This window comes from Notamacropus eugenii, chromosome 5 (assembly GCF_028372415.1).
Source record: "Notamacropus eugenii isolate mMacEug1 chromosome 5, mMacEug1.pri_v2, whole genome shotgun sequence".
In the NCBI taxonomy this organism is placed as follows: domain Eukaryota; kingdom Metazoa; phylum Chordata; class Mammalia; order Diprotodontia; family Macropodidae; genus Notamacropus; species Notamacropus eugenii.
Window position 1 is genome coordinate 240,671,677 of NC_092876.1, and position 22,438 is coordinate 240,694,114.

The 22,438-nt window shown below is 38.5% G+C and overlaps 1 protein-coding gene across 5 annotated transcripts in view; it reads right to left on the reverse strand.

Moving 5' to 3' along the window:
- Nucleotides 1-22,438, reverse strand: part of PDE11A (phosphodiesterase 11A) — a 571,707-nt gene that overhangs the window by 64,959 nt on the left and 484,310 nt on the right. For all 5 annotated transcript variants that reach the window (XM_072612423.1, XM_072612422.1, XM_072612427.1 and 2 more), the window contains 2 exons: nt 18,124-18,224; nt 1,471-1,548 (listed from right to left, as the gene is read on the reverse strand). In XM_072612423.1, the coding sequence (XP_072468524.1) occupies nt 1,471-1,548; nt 18,124-18,224 (179 nt within the window). The remainder of the gene's footprint in view (nt 1-1,470; nt 1,549-18,123; nt 18,225-22,438) is intronic.

Sequence of the window (22,438 nt, forward strand, 5' to 3'; positions counted from 1 at the left end):
CTTGGAACCTTCTCATTCTAGGGAATGCCTCTGCCCCGTGGTCCCCTCCTCCAATCAGTGTATTCCTGTTTGGGACCACCATTTAAGGAACTGACCAGGCCATCTATAATCACTTCCTACCCTGCTCTATTCCTGACTCTCTGGACTTTTCTACCCCCATACCTCTCTACTGTCTTCCCTCCCCACCACTGTCCATCTCCCTTTTATCTTCTGCCTTCCCCATTAGAATTAAGCTTCCTAAGGATAAAGACTATCTTTTAAAATTGTTTGTTGACTTATATTTGTGTTCTTAGTAAGCACTTAATACATTGCTTTATCTCTCTCAAGGAGATGGAATGAGTTTCCCAAGACTGAATGGATAGTAAGCAGCAGGATTTGAATCAAGACCCTCTAATTCCACAGCTAAGTGTTCTGTCCATGTTATCATGTCTATAAATTAGAGTCTTAGAGAGTTGTTTAAGAGGCACTGGGAGGGTGACTTGTCCTTGGTCACATAGGTAGTATGTGTTAAAGTCAAAGTCTTGCTGATTCCAAGGCTGGCCTTGTATAGACTATACAATGCTACTTCTCTCTCTGGTCTAGGTTAAGCGCCTCAGTTTAAAAATGGGGAAACTGAGGCTCAAAGGGATAAGTGACATGCCCAAGGTCACACAGATAGTAAGTAGCATGTGCTATGACTCCAGATCCAGTTGTCTTTTCACTGAACCATGTTTAATGACAATATCACTTATAGGAAATGAGAGACTTGCACAAACATAGAAACAAAGAACAGGAGGAGAGTTTGTTAGAGAAAATTTATGTCTATATACGTATGTATGTATATATATATATGTATGTGTATATGTGTATGTATAGATCTACATATAAATATATGGGCAATTAATAGCAGCCTTGAGATGGGGGAGAGGAAGGGGGAAGAAAGAACAAAATAAACAGTACACAGGAGAGAACAAAAGAAAACTTAGAAAGAAGCAAAGATGGACAGCTCTCAACACAATATGTAATATTTATTGTATAGGCTTACTTGAGATGGAAATTTATTGTTATATATTTTGAATCCTCTCATGTTCTGCTGCACATGGCATGCTTTTTTTCTTATTTTGTATTTGTTTCAATATTTGTTTATGATATGTTTCTTTTTCTTTTCTGTATTGAATATTTAAGTTTTAGTATTTTAGTCTGAAATTAAATTAAAAAAGAAAAAAATCACTTAGATGATCAGATAGTCAAATGCCAGGAAAGGTCTCATATGTGTGTACAGCAATCGACTCAAATGGATTCATGAGAGTCAATTGTTCAATTTTTAGGGTGATCATTATGATCTTTATTCTGAGTGACCAGAACCTGTACACATTTTGAATATAAACCCTGCTTGTATAAATTATTCTTATGCTTCTAGGTGACATTTTTAGAAACATAGGGTAAGTTTCAAAATAATAATGAAACAAATGAACAATAATATTTTCTTACCGAAATATATCACGCTGGGTTTTGACGTTCCAGTTGTAATCCCCTTTACTGACAAGTTCAAAGAATTCAGTTCTCCTCCTGAAAGAAAATCATATAATAAAAAAAAAGTCTAGAATGAATTTCTTCAGCCTGTGGGGTTACATAAACACATTTGCTAGGAGAATATAAGAGCCCTGAACCTCATACATTAATATTGGAAAACATGAAGCTAATGCTCTGTCAAGATGAATAATTTTTTAAAAAAATATTGATGCTTCAAGAAAGAGTAACAAGCATTTCTGAATATATTCATAAGAAAGGTGATTACATATGTCTAAAGTAGGAAACAATGAAGTATTGCACTTATCATGACAACGATAAGATTCTTAATACCCACCCAAATTCAAGGGAAAGGACAATGGGGACTATGAAGAAGAATAGTAATTTCAGAAGAATTTTATATCACCTTAATGTAGGACCTAATCATATTTAGAATGTAACAGGATACTCTGTGGGAGTAAACTCAGGGTAAAATAATTTTTCAAGTTAGTAAAGAAGTATTTCATATTCTGGGAGATGTAACCTACCAAATGATGGTCCCTAATGTTTTGCCTCCTAGGTACTTCCCTTCCTATTTTATGAAATGACATTTCAGATACCCTAATACCTTTTTTTTGGAGGCATCCTAGGATGTAAGATAAAGTGAAGATCTTAGAGTCAGAAAGACCTAGGTTTAAGTCTTTTCTCTGACTCATATTGGATATATGACCATGAGTAAGTCATTCACCTCTCAATGGTCGCAGACTGCTCTCTACCACTTGAAGTTACAACTGAATGACCTGCTCTACATTGGCAGAGTGAGTTTTCACATTGGGAATTCCCCCAGACAAATTAAATCATAGTTCTGCCCCAAACAACAGCAGCCCAACCTTCATGCCACTTATAAGAGAATTTTCTTATTAATTTATTGTTGCCAAATTTCAGTTTGGAGAATATAGCATATTTTCTAACTTAGGGAGAGGAAAAGAGACTTAATGATAGCTATAACCTGAAAATTCTGAGAATCGGTTTGATTGATTTACCAGACAGACTGACTTTCTGTCATTAAGTCAGACTAAGTGATTTGTTAACTGTGAAATGATATTCAGAGTAGTAGTAGTAGTAGCAGTATTATTATTAGTAGTAGTAATAGTGGTAATAATAAGGCAAGTGGCACAATGGATAGAGCACTAGACTTAGAGCCAGGATGATCTGAGTTCAAATCTGGCCTAATGTACTAGCTGTATGGCTTTGGACAATCCACTTAACTTCTGTCTGCCTCAGTTTCCTCATTTGTAAAATGGGAAGTATAATAACACCTGTTTAACATTCTTGTGTGGATAAAATGAGATATTTGTAGAGTGTTTCGCAAGTCTTAAAGCATTATGTAAATGTTGGCTGTTGTTACTACTACTACTACTACTACTACTACTACTACTACTACTACTACTACTACCACCAAAACAATTAAATCATCATTACTATCGTCATAATCAGTACCTTCTGTGATCTAGTGGATGCCAAATTCCATATTGCAAATACAAACTAGAACATATCCTGGAGAATTCAATCAAGAAACTGAAGTAGGATAGTGTCATTATATTTTTTTGGAGGGGGGAATTTTATTCATGTGCTTTGTTTTTACATAACATTTACAGAATACTCCAACTCCATGAGAGTTTGCTTATAACAAAGTAAAACAATTAAGCAAAACTAAGAATACAGTGACCTCGTCTGAAAGCATATACAATATTCTACCATGTGTAGCATCCCCCAAGCTCTCTATTTTTATTTTTTTTTAAGTAACAGAAATCTTTTTTCTCTTTCACCCACCTTCTATCACATTAAAAAGATAAAGGACAAATTCACTCTACAACAAATGTATAATTAAGCAGAACAAATTCTCCTGTTGGTCATATACATATACATACATACATACATACATACATGCATACATACATAATATGCCTCATTTTGTGCCCCAAATTTTTTACCTTTATATCAGGAGATAAATAGCATGTTTCAACATTGGTCCTTTGGAATCATGGAAGATCATGTATATCAGGTATAGAATTCCTATAGTTTTTAAAACTGTCTGTCTTTGTAATGTTATTATAAAAATTGTTTATTCTGTTCATCAGTTGGTAAAATACCTCAAAATTGTTCATTTTTACAATATTGAAACTGAAGAATAAATTGCCCTTCTGGTTCTGCTCCCTTCATTATTTATCAGTGCCTATGTCTTTCTTAATCTCTTTGAAATCATGTATTTCCTCATTTCTTACAGGATTGTAGTAACCCATCACATTTACATACCATAACTTATTTAGCCATTCCTCAACTGATGGGCATCTTTTTAGCCTCCAGTTTTTTGCCACTACAAAAAGCCCTGCCATAAATAGGGACATTTTCTTGGTTCTTTGATCTCCTTTGGGTATAGTTATGATATAGCTGGATCAAAGAGCATGCATTTTTGAGTAACTATTTGTATATAATTCCCAATTGCTTTCTAGATTCTTTGTACCCATTTATAGGTCCACCAACAGGGTATCAGCATGCCTATTTCTCCATGGATAGGATCAATCTACATAATAAAAATGACAATACTACTTAAGTTAACATACTTATTCAATGTCCTACCAATCCAATATAGGATTATTGTATGGAATTAGAAAAACTATAACAAATTCACATGGAGGCAAAAAGGTCAAGAATCCCAAGAAAAATAAATGAAAAGAAGCAGTGTTGGACCTGAAATTAAACTACAAAGCTGTAATTCTCAAAATAATTTGATATTGATTAAAAACTAGAAAGACCGATAAGCAGAACAGATTAGTTACATACTATACAGTTATAGTTACATACTATACAGAAACAAATATATCTAGTATCCTACTATTTTATAAATGCAAAGACTTATCAGTGTGGAAGAAATTAGATTTAGACTAACACCTCAGACTTTATACAAGGATAAAGTGCAAATGTTATGTGACCTAGATATAAAGAGTCACATTACAAACAAGTTAGAGAAACATGGAAATTTGTGTTATGAGATCTATGGATAAGAAAAAAGCTCTTGACCAACCAAGGAATAGAAAGGGACTGTATCATTATCTTAGATCAAACTGTTGTCCACAGTCACCCAGATAAAATACTGATTCATAAAAACTTAATTTAAAACAAATAGATACAACTATCCTAAATACTCATAGTCTCTTAGCAACATGGAAACCCAGCCAAGGAGATCCTGGGAACAGGAAAGCATACATATGGTAGAGTGCTGGTTAATGTTTTAATAACCAATTAATAACTATCTCCTGGGATAAATATGTGTGTGACATACTTTTCAGTTTAATATGAATTATAAATCAAGTCCTGATTTGTATCATTTGCTGATTTTCCAGATGTAAATTCTCTCACTGAAAATATAATAATTAGCTCTTCAAACGAGCTGGCTCCAGCATATCATGGCATATCATCCCTGTTATCCTGTAAGTTGTTGGAGTTGTTTGGAGGATGTTTACAGTGAACCTACGGAGAAAGAACTCATATTCTAATATTTCTATTTAATTACAAAAAGCAGGTATTTTATCTTTTTTGTGTAATAACAGTCTGTAGAATATTGAATATAAAGGAATAATAGTAGGGATAAAACTTGTCCCAGGAATGTTTCTACTTGAACAAATGACATATAGACCATGGTGATGATGATGATGATGATTAAGAAGAAGATGATGATGATGATGATGATAATGGTAGTGTGGTGTAGTGGATAGAGAACTGGCCTTGGAGTCAGGAAGACCTGAGTTCAAGTGCCACTTCTAAAGCAGTATGTCAGTAATTAGGGCAATGGTGCTAAATACCACAGAGAATACTTATTTATTGATGGTACCCACAAGGTCTCTAGTAATCAAGAATTTGGAGTCGAGGGTGGATCATGGCTATTCAGGCTACTGTTTCAGGACTTGCAGTGAACTGTATTTTCCACTGACAATTCAGTTTGTTGACATCTAGGACTATATATCCTTATTATATATATATATATAATATGTTATATATTATTATATAATATGTATTATATAATATATCCCTATATATAACTTCATTCTACAAATATTAGTCTTTTGCTTCCTATGCCTTTTTATCTGGCTTCAAGAATTAACTGACTGACTTGAGCATCAGGCTAACAAATGGCTTAATTGTTAATCTCTAAACTCATTCTTCCATTTCCCACCTTTGCACGTTTGCATAGCAAATATATTCCCTCATCTCTGTCTTTTAGAACCCTTAGCTTCCTTCAAGGTTCAATTCACATGATATGGAAAGAATTTCTTGGTCTTCCTCCTTATGTTTTTTACTTATTGGTTTACATGTTGTATACTTCGGTAGAATGTGAGATCCTTAAAGGCAGATATCTGCAGCATCTTTCATGACATCTTCCATACAATAAGAACTTAATAAATGTTCTGGGGATTAAGCTAGACTGAATGCCATTCTTTCTCATGGACCATTCAAGGCAAAATGTATCCCTTCAATCCAAAATGGACCAAGGCAGTGGAATATGAATCAACTCTAAATATGTCTATGCCTATAGATATGTTTGATATATATATATATATTTTGATATTATTATATTTTGATATCCCTTGTTGACAGATATTATACACACATATATGGAGAGAGAGAACATTTGGCAACAAGGGGTATCAAAATATAATATATGTATACATATAAAATGTACATGCATGTCTATATATGTATATACATATATGTATGTGTATAGCCACAAGACATACATATATATATACAGATACAGATACAGATATGTGTATATACATGTGTATGGATACAGCATATGAGTTGGGAGGTTGATTGTGTATATACATACACAACAGTCATGTACACAAGTCCCAATCAGCTCCCTGTCAAGTACCTGTCCAGGGGACCAGAGACCATACCCTGGATGACTTTACCCTTCCATTTCTGCAACTCTTTCCTGGTTCCTACAGAGACTCACTTAGTCCACTTTGTCAGACTAAGTATGCTCCAGTCATGCCTCACTTTACTCCTTGCGCATCATCCTACTATCAACTTTGATGACTGTGGACATACACTCTGATCTGCCCATTGCTTTCTGTTTCTGAAACAGTAACCTGGTCAATACTGCTATTAGTGTCAGAGAGAGTGTGCCAATCTATAGCCCTATGGTTTCACTCACCATGCCCATAACTTTCCAAACCATAAAACATTCCTCTTCATGTACTATCTCCCTTTATTAGAATATAACCTTGAGGGCAAGGAAAACCTTTTATATGTGTGTGCTCTTATATGCTTTTATACGTGTGTGCTCTACCCCAGCTCAGTACAGTGATTGATATGTAACAAGTGAATAATGTAATTATCCATATACATATGTGTACATGTATATGTACATATACAATAATAGCTAATGTTTATATATACCCTGTGCCAGGAACTGTGCTATATGCTTCATAATTATAGCATTTGATCCTCAAACAAAGCTGGGAGGTAGGTGCTATTGTTACCTCCACTTTGCACATGAGGAAACTGAGGCAAATAGGGTTTAAGTGACTTGTCTAGGGTCACACAACTAGTAAGTATCTGAGGCTGGATTTGAACTCAAATCTGACTCCATATCCCACACCATGGGACATCTAGAAATTAGGGTTTTCAAAATCACAATTAAAACAAAAATCAGTGGACTTTAACATGATATCACTATAAAAAGTTGCCTGCTTCTCACATAAGATAAAGGTTAAATCAATCAAGAATGGGTTAGCTTTTGCAACTTTTTAGCACCTGGAGAATTTTTGCCTAATTGCAAGTATATAACCAGTGAAAATCCTAGCCTTTTCAGAGTGTGCACAAAGCTTCTCATCCCATTACTTTTAATATGTCCTTCAGTTCACCTTCAATTAATCCTCCCCTTTTTTCGCATTCATGTCTTTTCATATATTTGAAGGCAGCTCTCTTATCACCTTTAGTGGCTACTTAACTGAGCTTTAAAGTATTAAAGAATCAAGAAATCATAGGAAAATGGAATGGAAAGTGGCCTTCAGAGATCATGTGGTCCATGGCCCTGCCTTCTCAGAGTCCTTGGAGAGGTGCCAGACTGACTTGAATCTCATCAGCTTTCAAAGACCAGGCGCATAGCCTGAGCACCCCCTGAAAAATCTCTGGATTTAGAGTTCTCAGTATTGTTGTAGTGAAGAGATCCGGGTTCTAGTCTCAACTACATGATCCCAACTCTAAGATTTCATGAAGGGCACTATTTTGGTGATTTTTTTCTCTGAAACCGTTCCCAATTTATCAATAATAAATTTTTATATGAACAATGAGTACAATAATAACAGTAACAACTAATATTTACATTGAAGAGATTCTCTATCGATAATGAGGTTCACCAGATGATGCTGATGATATTGCACTTAATTTTATCATGTATCATGATACACTGAAGAGTCTCTTAAATGAGATGTCTAATTGCTCCAAAGAATTCAGCCTGATTTTCTATAAAGGAAATACAAAGTGGACGAAGAATACCTATTTTTGTATCAGTAAGCACCCCAACATACACGGGGGGCCTGCTATCACAGGTTCTTAGATCTACAATCATAAAAGGAAAGCAGCTTTCAGGGAGTTAACAATCACTTTAATGAAGCACATGTATCATTCCTTTAACCATGTACATATATCATTCAGTTAGTTCAGGGAGTCAATACTGAATTTCAAAGAAAATACAGGGAAATCAACAGACAAGGCTTCCTCTGGCTGAATTCAACAGACAATTGGACCTCAGTTGTCTGACCATAGTTACCAGAGAGAGAAGCATGACATCTGGGTTCTCAAAGCTGGGGGGCCCTTTAGTGGCTTCCCAGAGTCCTCGTCTGGCCAAATAAACACTTCCCATCAGTAAACTCCAAAGTACTCAACAGACATAGCTTCCAGAATTCAACAGACAGGTACGGCTATCTGATCATTGTTACCAGAAAGGGAAGCATGGCATTTCGGTTCTCAAAGCCAGGGGGCTCCTTAGCAGCTTCCCAGAGTCCTCATCTGGCACTCAAACCTTCTTGCCAAAAACTAAGCCCCAAAGTAAAATCTCAACTCAAGAGTATTATACCTTTTTTAGAGTCAGAAAACATCACAACCCTTTGACCCAATGCCTCAATAGAAAAAATAAAAGGTACTTGGAACCCTCCTACAAAACAACTCCCCTAATCAAGCTTCCCACAATGGGCAGACCCATCAAAGGGTGGGGAAGATTTTTAATCACATTAAAATAATTAACAATATAAATACACACACTGTTTCTAGTTAAAGAAACTCTGTACTTTACTCTTTCTAAAGACTCTTGATTGATAAAAGCATGATTCAATCAGAGGCACTTGATTGTACTAAAGCAAAAACAGCAAAAGATTCTATTTTGGTTGCCATCACAGTTGTCTAGACTATGCTATGTGGTTGAATGGACAACTGTTAGAGCTGGCCCATAAACAAATCTATCTTGGATTGCCCTGCACATGTACAATGAACTGGGTCCAGAACTGAATAGGAAGAAAACAGTGGATTGAATTCTTTTTGCTAAATTATGCAGGTTCTCTAATGACCTTAGTCTTTTCCATGAAACAAGGACTTGTCATTTGATATCAACATTCTTCTGGTGATAATGTATGGCTGGCCACAAGCTATGAAATACCATACTCTCTAAGAGATTAACGTTGTAGGTAAATCAAAAGACCATAGAGAAGTACATGGTGGGTTTGGGTAGGTTGCATCATATTGTGAATGAAGAATTGTATAGGATAAGCAATATAAAAGATATTATCAGAAAGACATATGACCAGAAAAGAATAGTGAGAGTGATTAATGGACAACATATCTGCCACACAGGTATATGTGCATTGTTAAGAGAGGACAGGTAGCCAGCATATTAGCTAGATCCACTATGGAGGATTTGTGAGAGGGCATGAACAAAAGTTAAACAAGGGAAGGGACGGATGGGTTATGGTGTTTGCAGGGAGCACTGACATCAAGAGGACTAACCTACGGGACATCAAGATCCATTGTAGTCTCAAGGTATCCTTCCTGTCCTCAAGCACTGAGAACTATTATCTGCAGTTTTTCTATTCCCATAACTGGCATTTATAGAGAGATTTGAATAATAATACATATCCCTAGCTCTTTAAGGTTTACAAAGCACTTACACATCTTCTCTCATTTGACCTATACAACCTTGTGATGTAGGTACTATTATTATCATCCCCATTTACATATGGGGAAACTGAGGCTGAGAGGTTAAGTAACTTGCCCAGGGTCACACAGATAATAAGACTCAGGTGGACTTTGAACTCATGTTTTTTTGTGTCTCCAGGTCTAATGTTCTACCATTATGCCTTATTAATCTAAGAAAAAGAAGAGAAAATAATTGAAAATCTGTCAGTGGTCCAGCCTATGCGGATTTAACTTAACTTCCAAATTAAACTAACTAGACAGTTTAATAAATTGAATAAAAAAGAACATTTTCAACCAGCCAGTGATTCACCCTCCCTCCCTTACCCCCCACCAGTCATCATTAAAGCTGCTGATGGTATATGGTTGATGGGTGAGACATGACATATTATACAAGGAAGCTGCCTGTTACAAAGGTTGATAATTCAATGCAAAGTCACAGGCAGAAAACAAAATTCATTTCTTTCATGCAAATTCATGACATAATGACAGAACAGCTCCTGTGAGAATAAATACTCCAGTGATGGAAATTTTAATAGCTGTAGTAGCTGGTATGGAAATCTTAAATCAGTCTAGCCCTAAATTGGTCACAGACTTCAGATCACATTAGTAAAGCTAGATTCTGCTTGCATCACAGAGAAGGGGTTCAATATGTATTATCTCTTGGCAGAGAGGGGAAATTCCATAATAAGGAAAGGAAAAATATTAGCACACCAATTTGATTTTCTTTCTACTGATACCTCTGGTATTATGCATAATCTGGGGTCTTGAGTCTTAGGATCTGACTGCTGAGGGAAATGGGAGACTGCATGCATGTACAATATTTCTAGCATAAAAGTGTCAAAGATTTGTCAAAATCATGATCTCAACACACCCTGTGATTCAAATGATACAAACTGAGAATTTGTCCGAATGATTGTGCTTTCAATCCACATGTCCTGGAAACTGACAAGTGATCCAGTGAAATCCAAGGCCAGCCTTAAGGAATGGGGCCCCAGTGTGGGGAGACACAAGAGGTTTGTGAAACAGTAATCAATGCTATTGTCTTCACTCATATCATCTGAGTCCCTTGTGTCTACTAAAAGGGCAACTATGGTGTTAGTCACATTCTGATACACAGTAAGTACTTAATAAATGTTTTTCCTTTCAATAATTCATAAATCTGAATCTTCACATACAGGTATATGGACTGTCAGTGACAGAATATAGTCAGTGAACGTTGCTATTGGGCTGAGGCAATAACTCATATTCGTATCAAATAAGATGTTTGTAAAGTGCTTAGCACAGTGTTAGGCACACATTGTTGCGATTGTTCATTCAGTTGTGTCCAACTCTCCATGACCCCACAGACCATGAGGTTTTCTGGGTAAAAATACTGGAGTGGTTTGCCATTTTCTTCTCCAGCTCATTTTACAAATGAGAAAGTTGAGGTAAACAGAGGTTAAGTGACTTGCCCAGGTTCACACAGCTAGTAAGTGAAGCTGAATTTGAACTGGGATCTTCCTGATTTTAGACCCAGTGCTCTATCCACTTGAGCCACTTAGCTGCACATAGTAGGTGTATAATAGATGCTTATTTCATTCCATTCCATATAGTACTTACTTTAATATATGGGGCAGCTATGTGGTGCAGTGGATAGAGCACCAGTGCAGGAAACAGGAGAATCTGAGTTCAAATCTCCCCTCAGACACTTGACACTCACTAGCTGTGTGACCTTGGGCAAGTCATTTAACCCCAATTGCCTGATCCTGGGTCATCTCCAGTCATCCTGATGAATATCTGGTGACTGGATCCAGATGGCTCTGGAAGAGAAGTGAGGCTGGTGACCTGCACAGCCCTCCCTCACTCAAAACAAAGTCAAGTGCAAGTCATGTCATTATTTCCCTGATGGCGTGGTCTTCTTTGGCAATGAAGGACAAACACACACACACACACACACACACACACACACACACACACACACATACTTTAATATACACAAAGTTCTTTCCTCACAAAACTCTGTGATACAGATAGTCCAAGTATTATTAGCCTCCTTCAAACTTTTCCATTTCTGTTTTTGCATCTCTATCCTAAACATTTAAATGACTGTTGACTAACAATCACCCAAATTGGAAGCCTGAGGTCATTCTTAACTCTTTCCTCTCCCCATATCCAATCATCTACCAAGTTTTGAAGATCCTGCTTTAGCCTTTCTCAGATTTGCCCCCTTTTGTCCACTCATTGCACCACTATCTTAGTCTGGGTTGCCTCTGGCCAGAACTATTATAGCATCCCCTCCCCTAGTGTCCTCCCTCCCCATGCCATCCTCTATACCAAATTGATATTCCCAAAACACAGATCAGATTATTTCTGATCCATGGCTGATGACACCTCTCCTGGAAAATTTTTGGTGGATCCATAGTGTCTCTAAGGTAAAATATAAAGTCATCAGTTGGCATTAAAAGATTTCTTAAACTGGCTCCCGCTTATACTTTTTAGCTCTATTTTATTGGCTACGTGCCAGCCAGACAGGCTTGCTTGTTCCCCTTACATGACACTCTGCTTCCCACCTGCCTTTGTGTTGGTGGTCCTCCTGGTCTGGAATGCACTCACTCTTCTACTTGTCCTTGAAGAATCCCTACATTTCTTCAAATAGATCAAGTATCAGTTCTTGTACAGGACTTCTGGAATCTCTCTAGTTCTTAATACCTTTGACCTCTTGAGATATTTTGTTTTTCTTTATCAATATTTGTACCTGCTTCCTTTGTCCTTATTCCACCTTGTAAACATGATGCCTTGTGCGCTGATACTTAAAAAATTCATGTTGAATTGAATTGTTACCATTGTTTATGTGAAGAAACTGGAGTTCAAAGGGTTAAATGATTCTATCAAGGTCATTCAGTTAGAAAATCGCCAGAGCCAAGACTTCTCTCTAGTGCTAATCTGATTTTGAAAGGCAACAATTGTGTCCTGGACTTAGCCTATCATTGCCAATAACAAAAAGCCATATGCCAGAGATGGAGGTACCATCTGATTTCTCAGCTGTCGTTGGTAGCCGTGAGGTCATATGATGAAACAGATGGAATTAAGACAAAAAGTAGCGTGGAGAGTCAGTTCCTGCCAGCTTCTTACTCCAAATCCAAAACTCCTTTCACATTATCTTGGGGGCGAGTGTGGAGTATAAATAACAACTGTTTCTGTTCTGGCCGGAAACTCTAAGTGTCTTCCCTTCCCAGACTGATTTTTTTGTGAAGACAAGTCTGGCCATCTTTTGCCTCGGTTCTAACCTAGCCTTTAATTATTGAATGGGTATTTCCTCAGACAAACTGGGACCTGGGAAAAACCTTCTCTTAAAAAGGCCCTGCTCTCTCCCACTGCATCTGGTGTCATCACTATTCGTCTTGACCTATGTCTTGCCACTGGACTCTGATGACTGTGAGAAGAGAGTGAGGCTGATGACTTTGCACAGCGTTGTCTCACCTGAATCCCATTCACTTGCAATTTAAAATCACCTTCCCAATGTCATTGGTCCTCTTCAAGAACTAAGGATGAATAACAAGGGGGTGAGTGCAAAGGACCAAACTCATAGTACACGTCTATGTTAACCAAATGGGAGATTCCAAGGGGGTCATATAGGAAGAAGAGGGGAAAATGGCTTTGCCAGGATCGTACCCTGAAAGTCAAGGACACTTGGAAAACTACCTCTTCATAGAAACCATTTCGGATAACCTCTCTTGTGATAGTCCAACGGGGGCTGGCACCTAGATGTCATTTATGGCATTTAGAGAAATGACCTAAACAATTCCAAGAAATCAGAGAGTGAAAGTGAGAGCTGGAGGGGCTGCAGAAATCATCTGGTCCAGTCCCCTTAGTTTGCAGACCGGGAAATACATGTCTAGTGATGATAAGGGCTTTGCCCAAGGTCACATAGTGATTTGACCATGTAGTTGTTCACTTCTTTCATCTTCCAGATAGTATCACTGGTAGAAGTCACCAATGAACCCTTGACAATTGTATGACTTTTTATGAAGGGCTGCAAAAACACGCCTCAGAAAATCCACAAAATGATACAATATCCCTTAGATCCAGACTACTACATCATGAGGAACGATATCATTAACTTCTCAAACAGAGCACTGAAAACATTTTACTCTGGGTTTCAAGGACAGTGGCAAACATCACCGCTAGTGAAAAGCATCTCACTGGAAAATTTCCTCTCTAATCAGATATGTTTTTATTAGGCTTTAGCATTTTGCTTTCTTGGCAGACGTTCCACTGTTAATAATCAGTGTCCCCCAAATAAGCAGCTCTTAGAAGAGAGACACTGAAATTACTCACATAAAGGAACTGCTGTTAGGTCATCAGCCACATATCACAAAGTCTGATCATTTAAAAATGTTACCTGGAAGCCTTCTGTCTTTATGAAGTACAAAAGAACCACTTTGCCCATTTCACATTGTGATTGTGAAAATCTGCTAATTTATATTTATATTTTGTGCTTTATTTCTACATCTACTAACGGTAGATAAATGTTAGGCAGGCTTTGCCTCCAGTCCTATTAGCTATCCCTAAGGTAGTGAATCACCCACACTATTGTCCTCCTATTTCAGGTCCACAGATACTCCAGAGAGAAAAAAGGAGCTCTTGTTTTTACGGGACACTCACAGATCTGCCATAGCTCCTTTTTTTGTATGTCTTTAAGTTTTTGAAAGTTTATGGGTTGATGGGTTGATCCTCAGCTCCTGAGGACAGAAAGAAATAAGCTGGCTGCTAATAATTCCAGTAACTGTAATGAAAGGGACAGTCAGGCAGACTGATAGGGATAATCTGATTTTGAAAGGAAATAATTGTGTTATGGATTTAGCCTATCACTTCTGATAACAAAAAGCGACATGCCTAAAACAGAGATGCCATCTGATTTCTCAGCTGTTACTGATAACAAAGAGGTCATATGATGAAACAGATGAAATTCAGACAAAAAGACCTTGTTGAAAATGATGTGGAAGCAAGAATGTGCTGGAGTAAGCTCCTTCCTACCAGCTCATAGGAACTGATTGTTAAATTTTCAGGGTAGAATTTATTCCTCAGACATAGGCAAATGCTGCAAATCAGCACTTGATTTATTATTTCATTGATGGTTTAGACTTAAGAAAATGACAGAGAAAATGTTAATAATTTAGATTAAAATTAGAAGTGTGTCATGTATTCATCCTTCTACCCTGCCACTATCCCCTGCAGAGTCGTATAGTAAACATTTACCAGCGTACCCCTGTGTGGATGGCACAAGACTGTAAGCACAGTGGCCAGACCAATGGCCAGTTCAGTCAAACCAGGAGAAAGCTCTGCCAGAAAGTTTGTTCTTACCCATTCTTCAGGCAACTGTGTTGTCACATAGGTAGAAACAGCCTTACCCATACTATAAGTGGAGGCAGCAGTCCCTTTTCCTTGGAGCTAATACATTTCCCTCATTGTGACATTAGGGTCTTGGAAACTCCTTGGGACACACAGCACCATATCATTTACAATCTTTTTTTAAAAAATGTAAATGTTAATAACTTTGAATATAATGCATGACAAGAGCAAATTCTGAAGGACAGGTGAAAGTTGGATTCACCAAATTTTAACATAATAAAGTTTCAAATTCTAAGCTTCAAAGAGCTATCATTTTTTATGAGGCATTTCTCAATCTGATTTTCCAAACCATTGACAGTAATGCCTTACATTTGTCCAGCACATTGTATTTTTCAAATCATTTTTATTTAGATGAGAGGCAATGTGGCATAAGGAGATTTGGGTTCAAGTCCTGCTTGGGACAAGTAGTAGCTGTGAGATCTTGAATAAATCACTTGAATAATGCATTCCTCAGTGCCCCATGCCATCCTCTAAAACTAAGTCATAGAGGAATTGCCAGTCTACATTGATGGGGGAAGTTTTCACACTGGGGATTCCCTACATCAATGAAAACTCTAGTCTGGACCAAACAGAGGTGTGTGTGTGTGTGTGTGTGTGTGTGTGTGTGTGTGTGTGTGTGTGTGTGTGTGTGTGTGTGTGTTTCACTTAATCTTCATGATGTTCCTATGATATAGATGGGACAGATTTGATTTTCTCCATTTTATAGATGAGAAAATAGACACAGGGAAGTTAAGGTATTGGCCCAAAGTCACAAAGCTAGTCAGCATCAGATCCAGGATGAGACTTAGGAAAAGTTCGAAAGAAAGGAAACAAATAGGACAATGTTTAGAGGAGGCAGAGCATAAAAGGGAGAATAAGATCTAGACAAGATGGGAGACAGTAATAATAGCTAGCCTTTATATAGTGCTTTAAGATTTGCAAAGCTGTTTATAAATAGTATCTTATTTGATCCTCACAATAACCCTGGGAGGTAGGTGCTATTATTAATCCCATTTTACAGATAAAGAAACCAAGGCAAAAGTTAAGTGACTTGCCCAGGATCACACAGCTGGTAATATCAGAGGTGGGATTTGAAACCAGGTCTTTTTGACTCTAGGCCAGTCATTTTATCTCCCATACCACTAAGCTGCCTCAAGAAATGGGATCAAGAGTAGTACTCCATGCTTTGGGAAAGAAGGATATGTTTTCTGAGATACACAAAAATCCAGTAGAAATGAATTCTGTTTGGAATTTTATTCTGTCACATTAATAAATGCTTTATGTGTTGTTTCATAACTATCTTAGTAGACTTAAGAAAAATGATGACTTAAGATAGTAATGGAAAAGGAAATCTTTTGATCAAAATCTTATTAATAAACTGATCAGATTTAGAGTTGGGAGTAGCTTTAGAAATCACCTTCTTCTACTCCCTTATTTTACAGATAAGAAAATTGAGGTCCAGAGAAGTCAAATGACTTGATTACAGTTACAAAGGTAATAATTGGCAGGGCTAAGATTCAAACCCTGATTCTTTGAATCCAAAGCCAGCACTTTTTTCCACAGTACCCAAACCACCTAGGTCAGGGGTGGGGTAGCTGCAGGCCCAAGGCCACATATGGCCCTCTAGGTCCTCAAGTGCAGCCCTTTGACTGAATCCAAACTTCACAGAACAAATCCCCTTAATGAAAGGATTTGTTCTATAAAACTTGGACTCAGTCAAAAGACCATACCCAAGGACCTAGAAGGCCACATATGGCCTCAAGGCTGCAAATTCCCCACCCCTGAGCTATTTGGTACAGATCACTAGGTGATCTCATCAGCTCCCATGGATTTAGCTACTATGTCTATTCTGATTCTCAAACTCTACATATTAAGCTCTAACCTCTCTTCTGGGATCCAGTACTGGATCCTCAGAAGTCTCTATCTGGATGTTCAGTAGAGACAACCGAAACTTGTCCTATCTAAAACTGACCACATTGTCTTTCCTCAAATCCTCCCCTCCTTCCCTTCCCTATAACTGTAGAGGACAACACTGTCCTCTGCAGACCCACAACCTAGATGTCATCCTATACTCCTTACTGTTTCTCACCCCCATATCCAATCTGCTGTAAGACCTATTGATTTCACTTTTGTGACTTCTCTCAAATAAACCCCCTTCTCTCCTCTAACTCTACCACTTGCTCTGATACAGAACCTCCTCACCTCATGGCTGGACTATTGCAATAGCCTGCTAGTGGGTCTTCCTACCTCAAACCTCTCTCTATTCCAGTCCATCCTTCATTCATTTAACAAAGTGATTTTCTTAAAGAACAGGTCCAACCAAGTCACCCCCTACTCAATAAGCTCCAGTGGCTCCCTATCACCTACCAAACACAAGATCCTCCTTGTGGTATTCAAACCTAGTCCTTTTTCCCCCTCCATACCTTTCCAGTCTTCTTACACCATATACTCCACCACATACTCTTCAGTCTAGTGACAGTGCCCCCATTCCTGTTCTCTAAACAAGACACTGCATCTCTTAGTTGAATTTTTATGGGCTGTTCTCCATAATTGGAATGTTCTCCCTCCTCATATCCACCATAAAGTTCTAACTTAAACCCCACCTTTTGCAGAAAGCTTCTCCCAATCCTTCTTAATTCTAGTGTTTTCCCTCTATTGATTATTTTATACACACATACATACACACACATATATGGGAGAGAGAGGGAGAGAGACAGAGCTTATTTGTACATTTTTTCCTCAAGTTGTATATTAGATAATAAGCTCTTCAAGGACTAAGATTGTCTTTTGCCTTTCTTGGGATTTACCCAAAGAAAAGCTAAAAAATATTTTTTTTAGAACTAAATTTTACAATATCAAACAACCTTCATCATGGAAATGGAAGTTAATTCAAGAATGGTGATTTTATGTCTCTATCATGTGTGTATATGTATATATGTATTTATATGAATATGTACACATACATCCATATATATGTATTTGCCATATAGATTAAACACCAATACTTACTCAAAATACAGAGTTATGTCTGTTGCCAATATGGACTGCTTCAAAAGCTGCATGAGGTCACTGTATTCCTTGGAAGATAAATTAGCAAAGATGTTGTGACCCTGGAAGGAGAAAACGAAAGGTCATAGAGAATACCCAACCCACAGTGGTTTCTTCCGTATTTTTCTGAAAACAAAACTTGGTTTTGAAACACAACAGAAAGAAACCATAGGAACCTAGAGAAGTGAAGCTCAAACTTCAGTTAAATGACAAGAACTTTGCACTTTTAAATAGAGATGTTACATAAACAGACAAATACGCAGGCAAACGTAACATGGTAGAGAAGAACAAACGTCTGTGAGAAGGGTTTACGTGGTCACAAAGAAAAGATATTGGAAATGTTTGAGTCACTGAATGTTCATGTTTATAAACATGTATCTACTCACATCCACACTTTACCCATTCAAGGACATTTTCCCATTAGGATTATCATATGGAAAGTTTATAAAATACTTTGGCATTCTAGCCAACCTTAATCCCAAAATAAATATTTGTTTCACAGGAAACATTTGAAGCTGTTGTTTTGGAAACATATGCCTTTGAAACAGATGCTTTCAACTGGGGGAAATTCAGTTGAGTCATTAATGTGTCTAAGAGAAATGTTGGATAGATTTTACTTAGAAAATATTTCCAGGGGGCGGAGCCAAGATGGTGAAGTAGAAAGACGCACATACACATAGCTCCGAACCCACAAACCACAGAACGGCAGAGGGGACCAACCCAGGGCGAATTCTGCACCCAGAGACCACGGAATATTGGAGCGAGGGAGATTTCTGTTCCGGAGAGACCTGCAAACCTCTCGCGGGGGGTCCTTCGTGCCGTGGACTGGGCGCCGGGACGGGGAGCAGAGAGCAGCCCTACCGCATTAGCAACACCGTGAGGAAAAGATCCGAGAGGGCTACGGGGACGGGATCTCCAGCGGCCACGCGGGTCCCCCCACCCACAGAGGGACCTGCAAACCTCTCGCAAAAGGTCTGTCGTGCTGCAGACGCGGTGCCCAGCCGGGATCTGCGGCGGCCGTGGCTCCGAGAGGTACAGATCCGAGAAGGCTCCAGAGACGGGATCTCCAGTGACGTTACAAGCCCCCCCACCAACAGGGGACTGACGGGGGTAGGTGAGAGAGTCTCTTTGGCGGGTTGAGAGGGGAGTGGGGTGCCCCCGTGGCTCGGGCCCCCCCAGGAGATAGAAACTGAGAGGCAGCTACAGACAGGAGCTCCCCAAACAGGCGGGAGCCTGGATCCGTTGTGGAAGGTTTATGCATAAACCCCTGGAGGGAACTGAGACAGGGAGGCAGCCCAGCCCCTGACCACCTGATCTTAATTCTCACACTGAATAGCAGCCCTGCCCCCGCCAAAAACCCTAAGGCGGGAAGCAGCATTTGAATCTCAGTCCCCAAATGCTGGCTGGGAGGACCAGGAAGCGAGGTGGGTGTGAGGAGAACATTCAGAGGTCAGGTCACTGGTTGGCGAGAATGCCAAGAAAAGGGAAAAGAAGTAAAACTATTGAAGGGTATTTTCTCGGAGAAAAAACACTTCCTCCCTTCCTTTCTGATGGGGAGGAACAATGCTTGCCATCAGGCAAAGACACAGAAATCGAGGATTCTGTGTCCCAGCCCACCCAATGGGCTCGGGCCATGGAAGAGCTCAAGAGGAATTTTGAAAATCAAGTTAGAGAGGTGGAGGAAAGACTGGGAAGGGAAATGAGAGGGATGAGGGAGAAGCATGAAAAGCAGATCAGCTCCCTGCTAAAGGAGAACCAAAAAAATCTTGAAGAAATTGGCACCTTGAGAACTAGCCTAACTCAGCTGGCAAGGGAGGTGCAAGGGGCCAATGAGGAGAAGAATGCTTTCAAAAGAAGAATTAACCAAATGGAAAAGGAGATTCAAAAGCTCACTGAAGAAAATAGATCTTTCAAAACTGGAATGGTACAGATGGACGCTAAGGACTTTATGAGAAAGACAGATATCTCAGAACATACCATGCAGATTCGAAAAATGGAAGATAATGTGAAATATCTTATTGGAAAAACAACTGACCTGGAAAATAGAATCAGGAGAGACAATGTAAAAATTCTGGGACTACCTGAAAACTATGATCAAAAGAAGAGCCTAGACATCATCTTCCATGAAATTATCAAGGAAAACTGCCCTGAGATTCTAGAACCAGAAGGCAAAATAAATATTCAAGGAATCTGCGGAACACCGCATGAAAGAGATCCAAAAAGAGAAACTACCAGGAGCATTGTGGCCAAATTACAGAATTCCCAGGTGAAAGAGAAAATATTGCAAGCAGCTAGAAAGAAACAATTCAAGTACTGTGGAAATACAATCAGGATAGTACAAGATCTGGCACCCTCTACATTGAGAGATAGAAGGGAATGGAATAGGATATTCCAGAAGTCAAAGGAACTAGGACTGAAGCCAAGAATCACCTACCCAGCAAAACTGAGTATAATACTTCAGGAGAAAAAATGGTCTTTCAATGAAATAGAGGACTTTCAAATTTTCCTGATGAAAAGACCAGAGCTGGAAAGAAAATTTGACTTTCTAACACAAGAATGAAGAGAACCATGAAAAGGTGAACAGCAAAGAGAAGTCATAAGGGACTTACTAAAGTTGAACTGTTTACATTCCTACATGGAAAGACAATATTTGTAACTCTTGAAACATTTCAGTATCTGGGTACTGGGTGGGAGTACACACACACGCACATACACACACGCACACATACATAGAGACAGAGTGCACAGAGTGAATTGAAGAGGATGGGATCATATCTTAAAAAAAAAAATGAAATCAAGCAGTGAGAGAGAAATATTGGGAGGAGAAAGGGAGAAGTTATATGGGGCAAATTATCTCTCATAAAAGAGGCAAGCAAAAGACTTATTAGTGGTGGGATAAAGAGGGGAGGCAAGAGAAAAACATGAGGTCTACTCTCATCACATTCCATTAAAGGAAAGAATATAATGCACACTCATTTTGATAGGAAAACCTATCTCATAATACAGGAGAGTGGGGGACAGGGGCACAAGCAGGGTGGGGGGGAGGATAGAGGGGAGGGCATGGGGAGGAGAATGCAATCCGAGGTCGACACTCATGGGGAGGGAAAGGACCATAAGAAAATAGATGTAATGGGGAACAGGATAGGATGGAGGGAAATATAGTTAGTCCTATACAACACAACTAGTATGGAAATCATTTGCAAAACTAAACAGATATGGCCTATATTGAACTGCCTGTCTTCCAAGGGGAAGGGGTGGAGAGGGAGGGAGCTAAAGAAGTTGGAACTCAAAGTGTTAGGACCAAATGTAATGTTCTTACCACTGGGTAACAAGAAATACAGCTTAAGGGGTCAAGAAAGCTATCCGGCCCTACAGGACAAAAGAGAAGATGGAGACAAGGGCAGGGAGGGAGGATAGAGGAGAGAGCAGATAGGTCACAGAGGCAATTAGAAAGCTTGGGTCTGGAGGGGGGAGGGGATAAAAGGGGAGAAAATTTGTAACCCAAAATTGTGTGAAAATAAATGTTAAAAGTTAAATAAAAAAAAAAAAAAGAAAGAAAATATTTCCAGTTCAGCGCTCTCTCTCTCTCTCTCTCTCTCTCTCTCTCTCTCTCTCTCTTTCTCTCTCTCTCTCTCTCTCTCTCTCTCTCTCTCTCTCTCTCTCCCTCTCTCTCTCTCCCTCTCTCTCTCTCTGTCTCTCTCTCTCACCTTATGCAATAGTGTCATTACCAAAGAGTTGAAATTTTGTAAATCAAAAATATATTTTTAATGAACTAAGTGGCTCATTATTCTATTCTGTAGTTACTGCTTTTTGTAAAGTGAATAATTCTTTTTCAAAGTGATAATCACACTCTAATTTTTCTATTTTGTAGCCTGGATTTTCGTATATTTGCTTATAGAGAGATAGATATACATAGATGTGGTTGACATATTAATAGTATTAAGCTTGATCTGGGGCATAGTGGGGGAGAAAATCTGAAAAAATTCTGAGTTAACTCCTGTCCCACTAATTCTTTAATATCAATTAGAAAATTATATCTTCCAAGACTCTAAATGAGAATCTGCTACTCTGAGTTAATTTACCTCCTATGGATGAACACTTTATTCTCAGAGAATAGTTCATTCATATTGGTTCCAACTGGGACCCAGTCCAATATTAATAATAATTTTCAAATGAACTCTTCCAGATCCTTAATTCAGCCAGTAGAATGAAGACAAATAGCTAAATGAATGCTGGTATCACAAAGTCGGCAAGAATCCCTTGCAGCACAGATCAG